General features: G+C 40.8%; 1 protein-coding gene across 2 annotated transcripts; it reads left to right on the forward strand.

Moving 5' to 3' along the window:
* Positions 1-439: 439 nt before the first annotated feature.
* LOC121195597 (leucine-rich repeat transmembrane neuronal protein 4) lies at positions 440-2719 on the forward strand. Of its 2 annotated transcripts, XM_041059168.1 has the most exons (3): positions 440-462; positions 1152-2230; positions 2285-2719. In XM_041059168.1, exons 2-3 carry the CDS (start codon positions 1193-1195, stop codon positions 2717-2719), a joined length of 1473 nt encoding a protein of 490 aa, XP_040915102.1. In that variant the 5' UTR covers positions 440-462; positions 1152-1192. The 2 variants fall into 2 exon arrangements, with proteins under 2 accessions (XP_040915102.1, XP_040915101.1); XM_041059167.1 differs by having other exon boundaries at positions 1152-2719.
* The last annotated feature ends 19246 nt before the right edge of the window (positions 2720-21965 follow it).

Genomic DNA, 21965 nt, shown 5'->3' on the forward strand with positions numbered 1-21965 from the left:
CCGGCTCTGATTTGCCGGCTGCGGCTCAAGCTCTCGCCCGTGCTGCTCCTCGTCCGACTCCATTCTGACCGACTGATCGTTTATTTTCGTTTGTTTTCGTGGAGCTGGGGCTTCTGGGAAATGCATCGAGTTGCCTTCGTTCATTTAGAGAATAAAAATAAACTCGTGAAACAGAGAAGTATCGTTACGTAATCCATTGATTTTAACAATGTAACTGTATTGTGAATACTATCTATTTAAACTGTAACTGTAATGGTTCGAGCTTCGGATGGCAACACAACGAACTTCTTTAACCACCTGAAGAGGCAGCATCCGGAGCAATTTGGTGAGAGCCAAGCAGCGAGGCCAACCACGCATCAGCCAGTGGTAACGGCTAAAGACATTACACGGAAACAAACAACTATAACACAAGCCTTTGATAAAAGCACGCCATATGAGAGAAGTAGCAAACGCTGGAAAGAGGTGACTTTTTTGTCTTTAGGGCTAAGTTTTTACATAGAGAATAGTTTGGTTCTAAATTAACCACTGTAAAAATGAACTGTGATAAAATCGTGATCATGATTTTACCATTAAAAAAATCGTGATGTGATATTTTTTGCCATATTGCCCACCCCTACTCTACCATTTTTTTTTTTTACTTTGAAACTTTTTTTTCTTCTTTTTTTTTTTGCAAAGGGGCTAGTGTCCTTCCCATTCAGATGCACACACATAAATCATTACATCAAATGTGAGCTAAAAACACAAAAGAGTTCACTTTTTGCAGCATTACTTGATAATAAAAAGAGAACCATCTAAATGTAGAAGCAGAGATACTTGATGCTGGCCTGAGGATAGTTCTTCAGAGGTTGTAAGCAAAACTGCCAAGATTGCAGGGCCTCATCTTCTCTTGGGCAATAAGTCAGATGTGGGTGTATATGGATATATCCTCCCAAAAAACTGAATAAACAAATAAATAAAAATAGGGCAGGTATGTTGTTGAGAACTATGATTTCCAAAACTGAACATACACCTGTAAAAATAAGCTACTAAGTGCGTGCATCTGTTTACCAAAGGGAAATTGTAAGTTGTGAATCAGGGGATTGGGAGTTTGTCATAAGCTCATCTGCTTAACATTTTTCTCCTTTCTCTTTTTCCTGTCCCCCTCCCTATAGGCTCTGCTCTGCGGTGTCGCTGGCTCGTGGTCCAACTCCTGATGCAGGTGTGGCTGGCGGCAAACCCATCTCTGAGTGAGCGACCATGCCCCAAAAGCTGTCGCTGTGATGGAAAAATTGTCTACTGTGAGTCAAGCGCCTTTCGTGATGTTCCCAAGAACCTCTCTGGAGGCTGTGAAGGCCTGTCTTTACGGTACAACAGCCTTGCCAGTCTTCGCGCTGGCCAGTTTGTAGGACTTAACCACCTCATCTGGCTTTACTTGGACCACAATTACATTGCCTCTGTGGATGGAATGGCATTCCAGGGGGTCCGCAGGCTCAAAGAGCTGATCCTGAGCTCCAACAAGATCACATCACTCCACAACACCACATTCCACCCTGTCCCTAATTTGCGTAATCTGGACCTGTCATATAACAAACTGCAAGCCTTGCAGCCTGGGCAGTTCCAGGGCCTACGGAAGCTTCTCAGCCTTCACATACGGTCAAACTCTCTAAAAATCATCCCAGTGCGTCTGTTCCAAGATTGCAGAAATCTTGAGTTCCTGGATCTGGGTTACAACCGCCTGCGCAGTATCACTCGGAATGCATTTTCAGGCCTGGTCAAGCTCACTGAGCTGCATCTCGAGCATAACCAGTTCTCAAAGATCAATTTCTCTCACTTTCCTCGCCTCTACAATCTGCGGGCACTTTATCTGCAGTGGAATCGCATTCGCTCGATGAACCAAGGCCTGACGTGGACCTGGGCCTCCATTCAGAAACTGGATCTGTCTGGGAATGATCTGACAGAAGTGGATGCTGTAGTTTACCAATGCTTACCCAACCTGCAGACGCTCAACCTGGACTCCAACAAGCTGACCAACGTTTCCCAGGAGGTGGTTGATGCCTGGATCTCTTTGACTACGATTAGCTTAGCTGGGAATGTATGGGACTGTGGCCCTGCCATCTGCCCTCTGGTGGCCTGGCTGAGAAGCTTCAGAGGAGCAAAAGAAACCACCATGATCTGCGCCTCCCCCAAGAAAGCCCAGGGAGAGAAAGTGATGGATGCTGTGGAAGCTTTTGGTGTTTGTCAATCAAACCCAGTGACAACGCTCACTGTGAGTATTCCTCCAACCCCATCCAATATCCCTGTGCAGACAGAGCATCGCCCAGCCATTCTGGCTTCACCTACTGGTTCTGGAAAGAAAGGAGAGGGATCTGTTAAAGGCCCCACGTCATCAGCTGTTACCCCACCTGTGGCACTTCCCCCAGAGCAAGACTTGGAGCCTGTGTCTTTCCATAAGATTGTTGCTGGAAGCGTTGCCCTTTTTCTATCTGTTGCGATGATCCTCTTGGTAATCTACGTGTCTTGGAAGCGCTACCCTAGCAGTGTCAAGCAGCTGCAGGAGCATTCGGCAGCAGCCCGCAAACGCCGCAAGAAAGCTAGAGAGACGGAGCGCACCCTGAGCTCTCCACTGCAGGAGTACTATGTGGACTACAAGCCCACCAATTCTGAGGCCATGGATGTGCTTGTCAATGGGACCGGACCCTGCACCTATACCATCTCAGGCTCCCGCGAATGCGAGGTATGACCCACATCACCGCCATTCCTCCTAAACAAAACTCGACCAGAGGTAATTATTTACACTGCTCTGATAGATGATTATGTCTGCCACTTGATTACTTACCTTTACACAGCAGGTTAGACAAATACATGGTGTACCCATGGATTTTTTGTTGAACAAAGCAGAGGTGGTTTTAGGATCACTTTGTGTATAACAAGATATGTCTTGTTTTCAGATGGGTGTTTGTATATTCGCTTAAACCCTAATCTCTGCTGAGATGCAAAAGTTTGTTTTGCCACGGAATTGTGCAGAAATACAGATAAATGAGACTGATTACATTTCCTATTCTGCATAATCTTGAGCTTAAGCTATGCTGTGATAAGACATTTGTGCTTGTTTAGGTACTCATTTGCTTTTTTTTTCGCTTGCATATCACAGGCTTTGTGCTTTGTGTTTGCTCTACTGCTTTTCAGTTTTTGATGAGCAGTATTGTGTGGGGAGAATAGCTGAATGGTAGGAAGATTCACTTCTGGACACTGGATGTGAATGCTAATAGAGATTCTTGTCGCTGAACAGAGCTGATGACTTCACACTTTTCTTAACATAGCTATGACTCAAGATAGTTGTTGGAAAATACTTAATGCTCATGGTCTCCCAGCAGCACTCACTTTCTGATTTTTTTCCCCTCCTTTGCACACTGTCTTGCTGAACTTACCCGCTTGTTTACTCGCTAGTGTAATTGATTAGTCACGCATAAACTGAAATGGACACTTTCACTGGCCATCCACACTTTAACTCACACAAAGGAAAGGAAAAAGTACGCACTTTGTGGCACACAAACACACACACACTCTCACACTGAAGTAGTGTTTGATAGTCCCGAAAGGAGTGGGAATCCTTTGAAATGTTTTGTACACAGGCAAGTGAATTTCTTCAAAACAGTATTTACAGACTATAGCAATGTGGGAATACAACTCTTTTTCTCCTCTTGCTTTCAGCTGCTACACTCTTGTGTACCTAACATACTGTACTTTTCCTGGTTAAACCTTTTATTCTGCTGCAGAGTTTCCCCAGGTTTTCCAAGCTACAAGAAGCAAGGCTTCTATAAAGCAGTATTTCTTATCACAGATTAACTTGCCTAGTTGTGGGGGGGTTACGGATGATCAGGTAGCCCACCCTCCTAAGCAGTAACCCAAGAGGCGTAAGACATATTTTGGTTAAGCTCTCTATATATTTTCACATTACCAGCCCACTCATACTCAGTCTAGTTCCTAGACTTTCATGGCAGGAATTTCTAGCAGGTTCTCTCTGGAGGAATGACTATAAATGCAGAGGTTTAAACAGCAAGAGGAGGAGGTGGAGGAGGGCTTGATCCTCCACATTCTTTTCCATTTCTGTTACTGACCGTCTGGCTTTCCTCAAGGCAGGTCACCAGGTAACATGTAATACTTGCAGGTTGCTCACACTGGTTTGATTGCAAAGAGGGAACACAAGTCACAGCTGCCACTTTGTTTGCCTTGCCCTCCCTCATATGGGGCCTACAGTGCTGCTTTATGCGTACTGCGAATTTTTAAAAGTGATTCTCCAGTGAAAGTGATGTTCTGGAGGGGAATGAAAATAGAAGATGCTGCAGGTTATGATTTTCAGCAGCTGCATTTCATTCTTTATGATGCCAGAAAAACTTCCAGTGAATTATGCGATGTTCACATGACCTCATTTTGACACATCTTTTGTGGCTTCAACCCAACATGCCATGCTTTACGCGTGCAGTGGCATCTTATTTTCAGATCACGTATTTGATCATGACCATGCAATGAACTCATTTCATAAATGCAGTCCATTTACCATTTACAGAGGCTGAAAATGAAAACGGGAAGTGTGAAATGCTATATGAACCAGTACAAAAACAATACAAAAATTCCTCAAAAATATTCTGCAGTCCCAGCTAAAAATTAAAATATGCTTCCCCAGAGGTAGTATTTGTTGTGCAGGTGTTCGTGTTCTTGTGGCCATCCCCTATAATTTAAATAATTAGGTAGTTAATTTGCAAAGTACACGGCAGGAGACTGCTGCCCTCAGGAAACATATCAATATGAAAATGGCATAATGATAGTTGCACTAAAGATGAACTTTCCCTCAATGTCTTTCTCTGTGTTGGTCAGTAGAGTGTATAATTGTGTTCATTTCAGATTATTTATGAAAATTGGTTATCAGCAGTTGAGCCATTTTTATATACATCCCTTTACAAAGTTGTCTCAGATGATTTAGGGTTAAATCACCTGTGTGTGTGTGTGTTACACACACAACATTTTAAATCAGAGAACTGAATAATCTAATACCATATGTTATGAGTGGTTGTTAGAGAATTGTTGATGTCAACACTAATATAATATTAGGTAAACAATGAAAGGCTATTGCACTGAGGATCAGGAGGAATTAACAGTACTGGGGAGGAGGGGATACTGTCACACTAGGTGAAGGCAAACAGAAAAAACAAAAAAACGCATTGGTTCCATTCCAGTATTTCACATTATGAGGGATGAAATTGCTGATTGTCATTCTCAGCACTCGTTTTTATTCCTGATGCCCGATGCCAGTGGGATCGGACTATTATCAGACTCATAATGAACGGTCTAGGGTGGCCCTACGAGAGACTATCTATGAAAGGTGCCCTCCACCTCCACTTAAAGGGACCACACATAAAACACCTCATAGCCTCTCCATCAGTGTAAGTTAGAAGCGGGCCCGAAATCATTGCGTCTATCATTAGCCTTTTTATCTTGACTTGACTGAACTTGGCAATTTAGCTGACTCTTTTATCCTGTGAGCCAAATAAAGCAGGAATTAACCCATGCCAAGAGGGGCGAGGGCTAAACCAACATTTCAGAGCCAGTAGAGTGTAATAATGTGGAGGTACTAGGAATATTTGTGATTCATCAACAAACAAGCATAAGAAGGAACTGTAGCCAAAGGTGTAGGGGTTAGAAGAAAGCAAGGAGGTTTTGCTCTTTTTGAATTCAGGGCAAAGCCAGTGCAAAATGAATAAGGATAGAGTATAATAAGTTGCTCCTTAACAAGGGCAAACATTACACAGTAAAAAATAAATGAAAGATACCTGCACAACTACAGGGCTCCCAGTAAAAAGTAGGAATCTATACAGATCTCATTAAGAAGAATTTTGATCCCTTGGTTTTCAGCAGGTTTTACCATTTCTGATGCTCTGTACTTTCTTATGTAAGTTAACAAAGGTTTATATACTCTGTGTGTGTGTGTGTATATATATATGTATATATGTATATATGTATAGGTTTATATGTGTGTGTGTGTTCAAAGTGCATTTGAACGAAGCTAATTGATGCATCAAATTACACAAAATAATATATTATTCCATGAGGGCATGATTGAGGTTATACTTTAATTGGGATCATCTTTTCTCCATTTTTCTGTTAAGCACCCAGCCACAGAGTGCTATATCATGTGCTGGAAATTCTTAACTAACTAAAATTGGTGTTCTAGACTAGAATATCTTAAATTTATCATATATTTCATTTTGAGATAGACATATCAGCCTGTTGAAATTCCTATGCAAGGAGGACGAGGGCATACATGAGAAGTGCAGCCGCAGTATAGACTTTTAGTTGTGCACCTTTTGGTTAGTGTCCATGGGCTGATTTGTTTTCATTTAAGGCTCACACCTGTAGTGGTTTGTAATTTTCAACCGTATTATATTTTGGCCTCTCAACCAGTAAAGCTGTAGCTATATTTTGTGGCATAATGCAGGAAAATTGTTTAAACTATTTGTGCGGAGGAAAACCGAGTGAAGTCCGAGCATTGTGCTAATTCCTGTCACATTAGCGGTTCTGTTTTCATGTACTTCTTTTTTTTTTTTTTCCTGCGCTCTCCTCCATTTTGTCTCTCGAGATATCCTTGAAAATACATTCTCTCTGGCCTTATCTGTCCTTCTGTCTCATCTTAAAGCATTACAGAGGGGAGACAGGTACTATCAGTCAGCAGTCCACAAAGTCCTGAGTTCATCTCAGAATGTGCTCCGATCTTGTTTCTACATTTTGTTGTTCTCGCGTAGACATAAATCACTCTGCAGTACGCGGCAGCACCTGCTGCACTCTCCCCACCTCTCAGCCTCGCTGTCTCTCCTCAGACACGAGGCCATAGCTGCTCAGGTCTGTTCATCTCTCCTGAGTGGGAATTGCTTATTCCTCCTGTGTCACTCTTACCATTTCTTTCATTTGGATTCTGTGCCATCACTATAACTCACCCTGGACCTCTTCACATGATTGTCCTCTATCAGCCCCCCGGTCCACTTGATGCGAATGTGAGTTTGGCAGCCTTTTTAGTGAATTGCCTGAAGATGGTGCAATCCTCATTTCCCTACGTCACTTCAGCCTTCCCACAGAGAGGATTATTTCTATCATTTCATTTCTATCTTCCTTTGATCTTTCCCTTTATAGCTGCATTTCTGATGTGGGCAGTGGACTTGACCTGATCTGGCCTCTGTCACCTTTTCATATATCAGAACATCCGTTTGTTTTTTCCTAACCCATCTTGTAACCTGGCCATACTATACAGTAACATTTGTGATTTTTTTCCCATGAATCCTCCTTTTTCTCCTCTCATCTTCTTTCAATTTATACAATTTCCACATGTATAGGAACTCTATCACCATCCTTTGACCTGCTCTACCTTCCGTACAGAACTGCTCATTTGCTGTATCCTGATCCTTGGTGATCTGAAGCCGAGTGAACTATTGAAACATTGTTCTTTGCTGCTGACACAAAGAGGCTCAAATCTTCTTCTTTGATAAGGGTTTTGATTGTATGCCAGGGTTGCTCTGCCAGTAGGGCCACACATAATTCACTCTCACTTCCACCTCATCTTCCTCAACATGCTCCGTGTCTTCCTTTTCTTAGGAAGTCCTGAAACTCTTTTCTGCCAGCAGGTCTGCTACGTGCCCTTTTGACGTAGACTCATCTCTTCCTCTGATACTGCCTCTGACCTTTTCCACACTACAATCAGCCACTTAATATAATGCCACACTGCATATGGCTGTCTTTGAATTAATTATGTTGTTCCTGTTTTTAAGAACCCCTGACTCATCTGATGCTAAAAACTAGACAATTATATGTCACCAGCTTCTCTTGAATGTACTACCCTTTAGTCATGTTTAGGAATTACAGAGCAACATCCTGAGGTTGTTTTCAGTGCTGTCACTCACTGTGGTGTAGAGAGAAATTTCCCTTTTTTTCTTTTCTTTTTTCCCCACCCATCTGCCAGCTTCAATACAGAAATTCATCAAATTTTGTTAAGACAGATATTTTTCTGTCAGTTTATCTAGTTGTAAATTTGTTGATTGACAGAAAATTAAGCAATAAGAATTCTAAAAATTGATAAAGTCATTTCGAGCTGAAATAAAAAAAAAAAACGGAAAATGAAAAGCTTCTAGCTGCTAGAGGATTTGCTGCTCTTCAACTTTATATTAACATAGATTTAAAATCTCTGATTTGAACTGTTAGACGAAACAAACAACTTGAAGATATCACCTCAGGCTCTGTAAAACTGTGAAAAATTTCTAATTAATAATTAAAATAATTGCTAGTTGTAGCCCTAATCATGTGCATTGGACCAACAGTTCTCATTACAAAATATCTTGGTTTTTCAGTTTTTGTTAAATTAATGAAACTCAGCTCTTCCGTTAAATTCCTTCCTGTTACAAAATGTCTTGCAAAAAACCTTAGTCAAAGGAAAGATTGCAACCATGGATAGAAAAGCAACAACATTACATTTGTTGTAGGATTAGGGTTAGTATCAAAGTATCACATGCTTTGTCCGCCCAACCAACCACACCCATCTCCTTTGGCAGCAGTGTAACATCAAGCTCCTCATTCAATCTTTCATACTTGGAGAGGGAAGTAATTATTTGCACCACCACAACAGGTTGCTTGCTAGGAAAATGTAAACACAGATGATTTTAAGCAGCTGAGCACAGAACCAGAGGAGGTTTTACAGGGAAGACAGTGTCAAACTGAGGCATGCTCCACTGTTTGCAGGCTGTACGTGCTTGCTGGATTCATATCCACAGTGTGAATCCAACCTATGTCTGTTTGGACTTTGTCTGTTTTTTGCAGTTTTGTCCTAGATTTATTATTTGAGAAAGCATTTTGTTTTATCATTTTATTGTTGGCCTTGCTAGTACACACATTTTTGTAAGGTGCCAGAATTTAAAGGTAAAAAAAAAAGTATCGTTGCTAATTTACCCTGCACCACTGTACAGCAGTAGCTATTTTTTTTAAAGGTATGAGGCAGTTTTCTTCCCTCCATCCCTCTCTCTCTCTCTCTCTCTCTCTACCTACAGTCCAAGGTCATAGTGTCAGATTGTTAATTGCTCAGAAAAAAAATCAACACAAACACTGGGAGGCTAGCCAAGGGCAAGTAAGCTATCTGTAATTCAGTGGGGAGGCTGAACTTCTCTATGCTAGTGTCGACAGTCGACAATTAGCTATGTAGGAGACTTCAAACATGCACTGCGCGTGAGAGAACAGCTCTGTCATCTGCTAATCCTGTCTGTTTCACACTCTGGTTCCATGCCGCTGCTTTCTGCACCCCCATTTGATCCATGCTTAATGAGGGTGTTAGATCACCAATATAGCAATTACATTACCTGGAAAAGAGGCAGGAGTCTTTTCTTTTTCTCCCAGTTTCCACAATGTAACCCAAGTGCATCATTAATGCTAAGCTTCCTGATGCACTGCCTCTGTTATCTTTTCTTCTCTTATGTGATACTCATCTTAAAATCTTTTTACAATTTGCATCTGATGTTCTTGCTTTGTACCTACTTGCTCTGCAATCATTATTATTTTCCCCAACTGGTCTGTTCACAAAGCCATTTTTCAAAGCTGTGCATCATTTGTTTTACAGAGGTTCCTTGTCTCTTTTACTACCTCTTATTTGCTTCACTACCTACTGATGCAAGTATTGCTACTCCACACAGCTTGTTCTATTCAGCCCCCCACATGGATGAGAGGACTTCAATGACATATTGTAACTGTGTGTAACTGGACAAAGCAAAAAAAAAAAAACAGCCTGTTTTTAGAAACTGGATATAATAAAAAGAGGAAAAAAAAGCCCAGATTACTGACAGAACAAATACTGGAAGGGTAATGTCACATTAGAGCTGTCACTTGAAGCAAGCTGTCACAAGCAAAAATGTTCCCAAACTGCTAAACTAGCATGTATCCTACAGCTACAATTATTACATGATGTAATATAAGGCCCGGTTAGAGAAACTGTGCAGCCATGGTGCAACAAACACATAGCAAACATCGTATCAGGTTAGCTCTTTTCAAAATGTCCTAAAAACCCTATACAAAAACCATATAAAACCTGTGAAACAACCTGTCAGGGCAGTAAAGTTTTCACAATAAGTCCTCCAACCTAAACGACCTTATAGGTCACTTATCCGTACACTCGGATACAACGTATAGAAGCGTATGAGCAGCAGGCGTACCGGACCTTCGTTGTCATGGTAACAATAATAGATATATTGCTAAGGTTTTGGAAAGGTCACAGTTTGATTAGGTTTAGGAAAAGATCTTGGAGTGGTCATGGATAAAAGAAACAAAGCTGTGTGACAGTCCTGTATTTGGTCGACTCACCCATCCACCCCTGCTTTCCCCTAACACGGGCTTTGTTCATCTTTATGCTACGCCATCTGATTTCCTCCTTTACTCCCGCCATAATTACCATGGCTGCCAGAGGTTACCTAACAAGAAAATGTAACTATAGGTTGTAAAGCAGATGACCTGTGGGCTTATTCATATTCCTGATTTTATAATACACTGTGTATCTCTTTTATGATTTTAGCATATTTAAGGAACAAGCTCCTGGCATTTCACAAAAACATGTACTCTACTTGTACTGTACTTTTTGCATAGTTGGTTGCTGGTGTCTTGCATGGCCGTCACGTGGACTCAAAGGAGGGATAGAGGACATTAGAATCCCAATGAAGCTCTCACTTTTTCTCATTAACTGTATGATCATTTTCACTAAAGCTGGACAGCCTTACTATCACCTTCCCCATTAGTCACAAAATTCAAATACTTGTAAATCAGTAGGCATGATGGAAGATGAAGATGAGTCATTTATGGACCTGCAACTAAGCACCTGCAGCAGTACATCTGTTCAGGCCTAAAGGGCTATAAAATGAAGAAGTAAAAGGAGACTATGCCATCCCTGTGATAGGCATTTTTTTTTTATCCTCGGAACATTCACTGTTGAATGAAGCACTTCTGCTGAAGTTGTGCAGACTAGTTCACTCTTTGCAGAAAATGATGTGCTATTTAATGAATTGACAATGAGTCAAGTATAATTAGCCTGTCATCCTTGCATAACGCCACTGTCAAATATTTTAGCTTTCCAAAGTCAATTTTGTATTTCTATTTAATAGGTTTCATGGGGCCTAGTGTCAAGAAACTTACTTAGAATTAAAGACTGCTTCTTTCAAGGAACTAAACTCTCAATTCATTACTTCTAGGGAGAGTTGTTATCTGATTCTATAGCCCGTCCTAATTAACTAACTACTGTAATTAAGAGGAATATTCTACAAAAAGAGAGGGTAGATGCCTTGTCTCTGACGTTTCCTGTGGGTGGACAGAGTATTAAGAGAAAGAAAAAAAAAGCTGTTTCTTCAGGTGTCTGGCCTGTTTTTTTGCTCCTAGCTAAGGAACAAAGTATGTGATCTTTCCACTATGTCTCTTAAAGTAGTGCTTTCAAATCTATCTTGGAAAATAGTCAGTATTTCACTAAGAAAGAAGCAAATTGGGGATAATAAAAACATGATTTTGTGCAGCAGAAATTTTTTTTCTTACTTCCTAACCCAGAAATCATCTTGGCGCCTTCTAGCAGTCTTGAGCCCCTGGTCTCTGCTGGATTACACCCTTGGCACACTCACTCAGGTATTTTTACTTAATTGATTTGAACACTTCTCAGTACTGTGCCTGACTGACAGATTACTGATAGATTTTGCACCTGTTAGGATGCGAATAAATCTTTTTCTTTCATATTCATATTTAGCAGATCAATCACAAGCTTTAAACAGCATATGACAACAACAATGCAGTTTGGAGTCTGGTAGCGTTATATTATACAAAACAAGGTGGTAGCACGTCTTCAGTACAATGACTTCTGCAAAGTGCATCAGTGTTTCTGTTGGCCAACCATACAAATTCAAATTCATATTTCACCTTCAACAAATGTGAATACATTAATAAGGATGAACCAACTGGTCTTACTGTAAATAAAATTCAACATTTTTAAGTGATTAAAATGTAAATTTCTTAGTCAAATCTGGTCTAACTTAAAAAAAAAACAAAAACAAAAACAAAAAAACATGCATAGTATTGAATTGCGTATATTTTCAATCCATTATGTAATCTTTTTAAGTACAAGCAAATACCCAACCTCCCCATTCCCCTGAGCTGAGGGGGTGTTTGGGATTTTATTGGTACTGACATCCTGCTCAGTGGATTCAACAGGCAGAAAAGATAGACTGGCACCAGGGGATGTAGTGGAGTAAGACAGGTAGGCAAGTGAACCTGGCAGAGAAGAGCGTTCAACAGGACGGAGGAGTCGACAGGCGGACAGGAGACGCAGTTAGAAAGCCAGAGAAATCAGGCAGTCATCCACACTCGACAGCTAGATTGGCAGGAGTCCGTCCACAAAGACACACAGGCCTTTGTCCACGGACAGCTGTCCATTCTCTGATCGGTGATGGCTCAAAGCCTTTTTGAAGTAAGATAATAAGTCTGAGGCAAGGCCCAGCAGATTGGCATGTTTTCCTCAGTGGTCAGATCAAAACTGCTGTGCACCGAGGATGGTCTGCATGTCCTCAGACGTAAAGGGCACTTTTGATCAAAACTGTGTCCAATTTGACTGGTAAATCAAATGACTTGGTTTGAAAAATTACAGACGAGATGACAAGTGGACAGTTGCATTTACTGCTAGACTAACTGAGGTAAATCACACTGAAGCTGCTCCAGTTAATATGACAGAATCTTCTCTGCAGGGCCAAATAAACACATGGTTCATTTTCAGTAAAGGGCACATACTGTTCTATTTAAGGTTGTTGTAGTACTGAGACAATTATTTGTTACAGGGTTTGTTAGTGACAGTAACTTGTAGGTCTTTTCGCTTTGTTTCTTCAGCTTTTGGTGGGATTTTCATGGGTTTCAGAAATTCAGATTACTCACATGATTTAGCTTCTCTCAGTTTCAGATTCAGTTCAAACAAATCACATTACATACATTATTTAAATCAAAGGGCACGCACACTACGTGAAGGTGCTGTTCCTAACACTTCTACATGTCACACCAGTCCAACAAGAATCAAAGCGCGGTAGCAAAAGCAATCAGACATCAAATTTCCGACGCTGCTGTGATGTACTGCCAGTCTTTTATGCTGTATACTGTAACATAAAGAACTCACATGAAGGCATGTGGGTGAGTGAAATATATTGATGTTGAAAATCCAATGAAATTTCCCATGCCTTCAAGTTTGATCATTCTACAGCGTGTAGGTGTCGGAGCAGGCTGGAGGCATGTGCTGCATCCACTCATGCCGGCATACCAAATAACCTTCATCTCCCCAGCCAGGCTATTCTCAGAGGTTTCATTCCGTTGTGTCTCCTGTTCCTTTTAAAGCCCTTTTCTCTGCTGTGTCAAGCACATATTATTTTTAGTTAATTACCTGTCTCTGTCAGCCTCCAGCATCCCACTCTGTGGCCTGACTGCATCAGCCTGATGCAGGTTGTCTTCCACCGCAGAAAAATGTGCACTCTTCATGATTGATGACTTCTGTCGTCCCCACAGCTTCTCTTTAGTGTTCCAGCCTCACATGTACAAACTGCAAAATAAATAAATAAACAAATAACACAGTATATAACACATGTTTTTAGAATAAGTCCACTTTTTTTCATGTGTGGTGTTTCAGCACAAGCAGAACGGCATCCCAAGATATTTGTGAAAGAGAAGGAGGGAACAAGTGGCTACACTGTTATTGTTCTTCAAAACACATACTCAAGCAATATCTTCCCTAAGATGCAACACGCTCCATGTAGCAAATGTCATATATTTGGAGGCCATCTTTCACAGTAAAATATAATGGTCCCTCTTATCGATTGGATTAGCTAGGTAATAAAAGCTGTGTATTGACAAAACTGACAATGGATACGTTTGGGATTGATTGTGCCATGAAGCTAGTGAGGCTACTTAGGGACCAGGACCCCTCTCTGTATTCATCGCCTGTCTCTCCAAACGGGAAAAATATCTCAGATAATGATGATCATAAAATGATAAAATGAGGCAACTGCAAACCCACCTGAGCCTTGTGTCTGTTATGAATCTTTACACTTCAGATTTTAAAATCCATGGGCATTTAATTTAAAAACAAAAATGCTGACAATATTACTTTGAAATGATCACATTCACAGGAGTGCAAATTGATGTCAAGCTCAGAATTTTGACTGTTTGGACTTTCTTTGACTGTGGACTCCTGTGCACCCCTTTTTTTTTTTTTTTAAATTCATATTCAGTGCATTGTAAATCCTGTTTCTCTTTAAAGAATAATTATTTCAATTTGAATTGTTATTTCAACTTGTACTAATCTTAATCAATCAAACTGGTATTTGGGGTGTCATGGACAGTGGTTGTGTACAAGGCTAAGGCTCAAACTCTGGAGAATGTCACAGACAGTTGGACCAACCTTGAGGACCCCTGAGGTCAGGCTACGTCAATATTTCCAATATGACATCTTCCAGCTATGCAGCAGTGGTTCAATTTATATCCTGGGAAAGGGCGTCTAACTACAGTGTTGGACCCCAAAAATGTAATTTAGTTGCTGCCATGTGCCAACATCTATAATAGTGACAGATTATACAGTGTTCAAAAAATGTGTTAACAGTGCAAAAAAAAAACAAAAAACAAAAAAACATTGGGCATATGTGTCTTAAATTGCTCATCAAGAGCATTGCACGTAACAGATTAGAATATATTAAACCGCCCTGCTCCTGAGATGGAATACCACCTGTCCCAGGTTTAATGTGTCTTAATTAGTTTTTAGTAATTTGATTGAACACACGTTAATTTATGAATATGTACCAGGCAGGTAAGGGACCAGGTATTAAATTTAGATTTTGGCACAGTGCCCCGATACAAGACAGGGACTCAAGATCAGATAAAAAGTGATTGACTGGCTCTGTGATGTATTCTATCTATCTATCTATCTATCTATCTATCTATCTATCTATCTATCTATCTATCTATCTATCTATCTAATTTGCAAATAAATGGGGTGTGCACAGGTTGTGGGTACAGGTCTTGGGAAGGACTACTGCGCATGTGAAAAAAGTTGGATGAAGCCTTTTGTCAAGAGGTAGCTGTGCGACGTCTGATAAATTGTGGATAACATAGGTGTCAGGTTTTGTAAAGGAAGAAGAATGAGCGGAATTAAAAAAAGTTATCTTTGGTTCAGCTGCATCGATTTTCTTTTTACTTTTTTTTTGTTCAGTTGTCCATTGTGAACCTAGAGAAGTTAGGGGTCTGGATCCAAGAGCACTCCTCTATGCCTAGTTGGTCATAAAACGCTGTGGTGCCTGTGATATTTGGTGATGTTGCAGAAAGTATTTCTTTGGTTTCACAAAAAAAAAAAAATTAATGTATTTTATGCAGTAACTACCAGTGAATCTTAGACTGGTTTATACAGTTTAGAACAAATACAAAAGAATAGAACGTTTAAATTCCAAGATAGATATTGAACTACGTGTTGCCTTCTGTTACCCTTGTAATGACTCATACAGTGAAAGATTGGCTGTGTTCTCCAGGGTCTTAAAGGCCAGTTAGAAATCTTCTTTGTGCTACTCTGATGTTCTACCACTTCTCATTGTTCATTTGAAAAAAAGAAAAAAAAAAACTGAAAATCATTCACATGCATCTATTATGCTTTATGTTACACCACACCACTGTTTCAGCTTCTCAAATGTGAGGATTTGCTGCATGAAATTAAAATAATGATTTGCTGTATCCCTAATTGCACCCAGTTTCACATTTTCCATGTCACAACTGTTCCTCTTCACCATATCTCGCCTTCATCTAATTTTTAAGATGGATTCGATAGGTGAAACCCTCAACAGGCTGCCTCTTTCATCTTGCAGTGTGTCTGATATTTCATCCATCCATCGTACCTGATGTGCAGCCTTTGAGATACGATCCCCATTTCTATTTTGCCACTGATTATAACCATTAACAAGCAGTCTGTCTGTGAATGGATGGGGTCACGACCCTCAACGTTAAAACATTCATCAGGGAATATGATTTACTGGGCGCTCTCACCAAGCGGGAGGACTCACTCTTTGTAACATGGACATTTAAAATGGGACGTATTCCAAAGTGCATCACAATCAATGCAAATAGAAAATTTTAATCATCTCAGTCGTTCTCCTTCACCTCTATTCTGATCGATTACACCATTTTTGCGGAAAATGCGTGCCTGATTTGAGAATGTAGCCTCTCTCCTGTGACATAACCAAGCCTTCATGTGACCAAAGAAAGATACCAACCTGCAACAGTGGGTTATTTTCGGAGCAGAGCACCATTAACGAAGTAGATGTGTACTCAACCCGTGATAATGAAATTCTGCATTCCCATATTTTTCTAAAGAGATCAACTGCCCAGAACTTAAACAGTTAAGCAGATTTTTTTTTTTCTCCACTCTTTTTAATCAAGGCAGGTGGAGTTTTTTTTTTCGATTTCCTCGTAATAAGAGCCAGTCCAGGGCAGTAATCAACATCAAGCTAACCAGATTTTGGTTAACAAATTGATGTTTTGGACCTATGACCGCTAGAGTTGATGAATGTGGAATAATCTGCACAGTGCACATGAGTGCCTGTGTACGATTAAAGTGGTGGGTGTCAATCTGGTTATCCATTCAACTGTGAATTAAATCACCTGCAAATAGGATACAAATACATACAGAACAATGCAGGGAATCATGACAAATATGGGGAAGGTACAATGACACATACTCCCAGGGTACTGAGGACCTAACTCCATATACTCCATATACTCCATATCTCAGACTCTTTTTTTGGGGGGTGGGGACACTTTAGACTGTCACCTAAATTTATCAAGTCAGTTGCAAAGGAAAGTGTGGTACAGAAAGGGCACAGAAAGGGAATGGAAAATTACAAGTTGAGCCAGTAGACAAAAGGAGAGAGAGAAACGGGTAGGTGGACCTGCAATGGTGCTGGATTTGGGGGCAGAGAGAAATTGATAGTTGGAAGGGAGAGCAGGGAAGAGCACACACAGTCACTCTCGGCTCTTACTGACCTGAGAGGCACAGCCTGTTTGATTTAGTGCCAATCAGAGTTTTTAATGTCTGTGCAGCGCATCATAATTTATTAGGATTATCATAAACTTGTGCTGGGAGAAGGAGCAGAGGCACTTGTGCCTCCTCTCAGAATGAATTACTTGCTGCAAGCTGGAGCGTCAGTCAAGGCAGAAATGGCGATACCAGCTTTTTCCCACTTTGTTTTTCTACAACCTTTCAATGCGGGCCATCACAGCCAGGACCCACAATAAATATTCATCCCGTCATATTCCATCCCATACGGGGCCAAGGATATTAGATGACGGAGAGCTACAGGCAGGTTTGAATTACATTCTGACTCAAAGGGGGCATCTGTGTCATGGACAGCAGGGGTGGGGGCACTTTTTAGGACTTATTAGTACATCCAACACTACACAGGCAGTTCCTGTGTTCTTCCTCTATGCAAGCTATATATATGGTGTTTATAAAAATGACAACAACAATACAACACACTAATTTACTAAAGAATAGCAACTTGTGCTCCTGAAATTTATTTCTATCTCTTAATATCCAACATTACATTTGTAGAATTATTGCCATTATTGTGTTAGTTAATTAATTATCACTTCCGCAACTTCACCCCGGTTCTCCGTGACCATACAGTTCTCATATTGATTTCTGGGGGTCTCCGGTCTCTTTTGTGGCAGCTGAGCTCCCTGCTTAATTTGAACACTGGGTAAAGGGGGAATTTGTCTCCGGCTGTTTTTGTTGCGACTGAAATGAAGACACTGATCTCCCATCATCTGCTAAGCCTTTTCACTCCATTTTGATCACACAGAAGAAGGAAAGAGCTATTGAAAGGATCGTCTTGAATGTGGTGGTGAAGTTGCATTGTATTTGTCCAAGATTAAGAACCCTCTTAACCTACTTTAGCTTGTGCGTCATGATGGACTGGTGCTGAATTAATTTACTCAGGGCAACAAATGGGTGAGTGGGAGGAGAAACAAAGGTGGCGATGTAACTTGAGAAGTCTGGGTAAAGATAACTAGCGCCTTTTGCATTTCATTCATGCAGACTGCAAAAACCTCAGCTATTTTTTTCAGCAATTGACTCATAGTTTTAATTTTCTTTTAAAAAGTTGTTACAAGTTGCAGATACTCATTTCTTGAAAATTATTTAATTATTTAAATATTAAACAATCATTTATCAATTAATTTTACTGAATTTGCAGATTGCCTCCTTTTTACGAATCAATTATAGTCCAAAATATGTTTTGAAGAGCTTTTTTTTTTTTTTTTTGCAGTGCACACGCACAAAACAACCTGAGTTGGTAGACTTGCAAAGTAAAGGGCTGTTCTCAACTAGAGAACATTTCATCTCATTGCACATTTAAGCATCATTAACCAAATGTGGCTTACAGTAAATTTCCTGCACGCAGGCAAGCACAGTCTATCTGTGCAAGGTTATGTATGTCCTTTTCAGGTGTTTACTGTAATTTACTAAACTTACAGCGTAGCTTTAAACCCCGTGGTGGCCTGCACTGATACTGAAAACACACATTCCAATGAAAGAATGGAAAATCTGTGTAACAATAGATGGGGTGGCTTTTGGGAGTTGGTTTGGGGCCTGCACTGGCATGAAGCTCAGTGGGAGTATGAGAGGCAGGCAGACTGGAAGCCTAATTAATCCAGCCTTCCTTAATTAGTCTTTCTCCCGTCCATGACTCACTCGCCAATCTTCTGATGCTCCCTTTCCCGCCTCTCCTACCCCTGTCTTACTCATATGCTCCCTCTCCTTTCCCTCCATGTATATTTGTCTGTGACTTTCTCCCTTTCTCTCCTGTTCTGTCTGGTTTGCCATCTTTCCAGGCTTGACCGAATGGTGACAATATGTTCCGAGGTGATAAACAAGCACATGCTGCTGCAGAGGGCAGCTTAGGCAAAGCTATGGTTGTCTGTGCGGTTGTCTGTGTTGCCACTAGAGGACCAGACAAAAGCTCAGCTGTAGGCGGCAGAGAGTGCCTGCACCACATTGTCTTTAGAGATATACGGTGTGTCTCACAATGCAGGTGGTCAGTGTGCAGCTGGATGGCACAATGCCCCGAGCACTGCACCTCCTGCGTGCAGATCATGGCAGTAATCTGCAAACACTGGCACAAGAAAACACTGGATGCACCCTGCCAGCATGGTGGGATAACAGACCATGGCAGTAGCTGTAACCAGGGCCAAGCCTGTTATGCTCAAAGATGCTGACTTTAATGACACTGTGCAACGCCGAGGCCCAGCCCACTCGCTCTGTGCCCAGAATAATGAGGCAGTTATTCCACCAGTGGCCATGGCCATTCAAAATGACTGCACTGTGAATACTGATCAAGACTAACTGTTGACATTCTTATGCACCATGCTGGCTTTATAATGAGCTGCATGATTAACTCATCAGGGTTTGCTTGTCTTTCTTGCGGGAAAGGTAATATACTCTTCTTCAATTGCTGAGATTAATATTGTAGCGAAGCAAAATTTACCCGGTTTATTGCTGAATGAAAATTACGATAGGAAATGTTTAAAATGAAAATAGCTGCCTGCTGTAGCAGATGCTAAGTTAGCATCAAGCCAGTGAAGAATGTTTACCTACATAGGTTAGCTGCTAGCTGCACCTACATACTTACCATACATGCGTGGGACTGTTGTCAGTCTTCTCATCTAACTCTTGGCGCTTATGTCAATGACCTTCTTTCCCAAATTGTCAAACTTATTCCTTTAAGCAATGCACATTATTAACTATACACTAACACTGGCTAAATGCTCATCTGGCTAACAGTTTAACATGCTTTCATGTAAGTTTTCATTGAAAGTATCGCTAGAATTTAAAGAAAAAGTTGAAATACCAAATAAGCTAGTCTCAAATACAGCATATTAGGAAAAAGTTAATGGAGTAAAGTTTGATGGACTTTAATGGTGTTCATATCTTAGCAGTCAGATCCTACCCCACCTGCAGTCCATCAGACAGATAAAAAAAAGTTGATGAAAAATAGGACAGAATAGAGGGTGATAATTACCTGAAAGAGATCTGCCTTACTGCCAATGGACCATAATGTGATAAATATCTTAAGGGACAATTTTTCATCTTTTTCCTTTTTTTTTTTTGCCTGTAAAGATGGGCTATTTGTGTATCAAGGTCAACTTGTATCCCTGCTGCATTTCACAGAACACTTGCCAGTTTTTTCTTTCTCTTTCACCCTCACTCTTTTTTTCTTTTTTTTTTTTTTTTTTCATTTCTGACCTCCCATTTCCATGGGGGAGGAAACAGTCTGAAATAGAGACCAGGAGCGGGTCGAGGTGAAGTTGTCTTTTACACTCCAGAAGCTAAAAATCCCTTTTTCTCCATGCTCCCCTCTGTAATAATGCTTCAAATGTCAAACCTAAGCCGTGATTGCCTTCACCATATTATATGAGTCTTTGGTGGCATTTCGCACTGAACTTGCTTCCAGATGAGATAAAAATCCTGCAGGTTATTTCAGTTGGCACGGTATTTCTTTAGGTTTCAGGTGGAAACTTAAAGGTTTACGACTGAGATGTGAACATTTTTAGCAGTGTACATATAAATGTGTGTAAAGTAGAGCGCTACAGTGCTTCCTCTAAGAAACAACGTGGCCAAAAAACAAGCGAGTTGTTAACGTTCTGTGTAACTGCTTGGTGAGTTTATCTCTAACTCTTTACCCCTGTCTGTATTCCCAGGTTACCCCTGGGTTGTGTGGGTCTGAGATCTGGGAGCTTTCAAGGTTCTGCACTCTAACTGGTGTATATAGTGACTCACCACTACACTGCAGACTTACCCATCACAGTCCCCGGGTACCAAGCATAAATCTATTTAGTCTGCTCCAGTTTACTGTTTCTTTCTCCCACATTTCTTGTTTCTTTGACGGTGTGATTCACTGGCTTTGAATCTCCTTTTTGAGAATATCTTTTTGGTGCAAAAATTTTTTTGGCCTGTTCAGTATGGCCCATTTTTTGTCTGTGTGGGTTTTTGGTTCTCTCTATGTCTTTATTTCTATAGCGCTCTCTTTCTCAGGGCCTCCTCGGCATCATTTGCATGGCCTACTTTTTGTATGGGGTTTGGTTAATACCCACAAGCAGACACTTGAGCAGTAAACACTTCCCTTGCCGTGACTACCAGTGGGCTTTCCTGAATGAACTGATCCACTTAAGGCTTGATCTGTATAATGCTTGTTATACCATTCAGGACCATACTTCCCTTCAGGATGTTGACCAAGCAATCACACACCTCTGCAGGGTCAAAAGAATTCACTTCTTTCGAAAAGAGAGACACTTAATACAATAATTATATCAACTTAGTACTCTATAATTACCATACTCCTCCTCCTATATCACTGCTAGTGATACTAATTTTAATGCTTCACTCGTGCCATGAGTAAGAAGTCAAACGTCTGAGTCCTGTGTGAAATCTGAGTTACCTTATCAGAGAATAATGAAAACCTGCCCTTTGTGGCAATAGGAATTGTTTCAGAGGGGTGGGGAGTGAACCAATAAGTACTACATGACAGACACAGCAAAGATATTTCAAAATATCAAAATATTCCTTGGGGAAAAGGGAAGAAAATACCTCCAAGGCATCTGCCACTAATTAAAGTTATTGATCCTACCCAACAGTTTTTCAGCAGAGCACGCACTTTATTCTGAGTTTGTCCGTGTTCCCGAATGTCGTGGAACAGTCCCTACCATAAAGTGTGATGCGATTATTTCCACCTGTCACAGTCCCTTTCAAATTGAGTTTCAGATGTGCAACAGCTGAATCTATTCGAGAACAGACAGCTGTGCCTCTTTCACTTGAGAGGAATCTGTGTCCCCGCTTGCAAATCCAAGATTTGTTTTCCTCTGTGCTT

The sequence above is a fragment of the Toxotes jaculatrix genome, chromosome 16 (genome assembly GCF_017976425.1).
Source record: "Toxotes jaculatrix isolate fToxJac2 chromosome 16, fToxJac2.pri, whole genome shotgun sequence".
Classification (NCBI taxonomy): Eukaryota; Metazoa; Chordata; class Actinopteri; family Toxotidae; genus Toxotes; species Toxotes jaculatrix.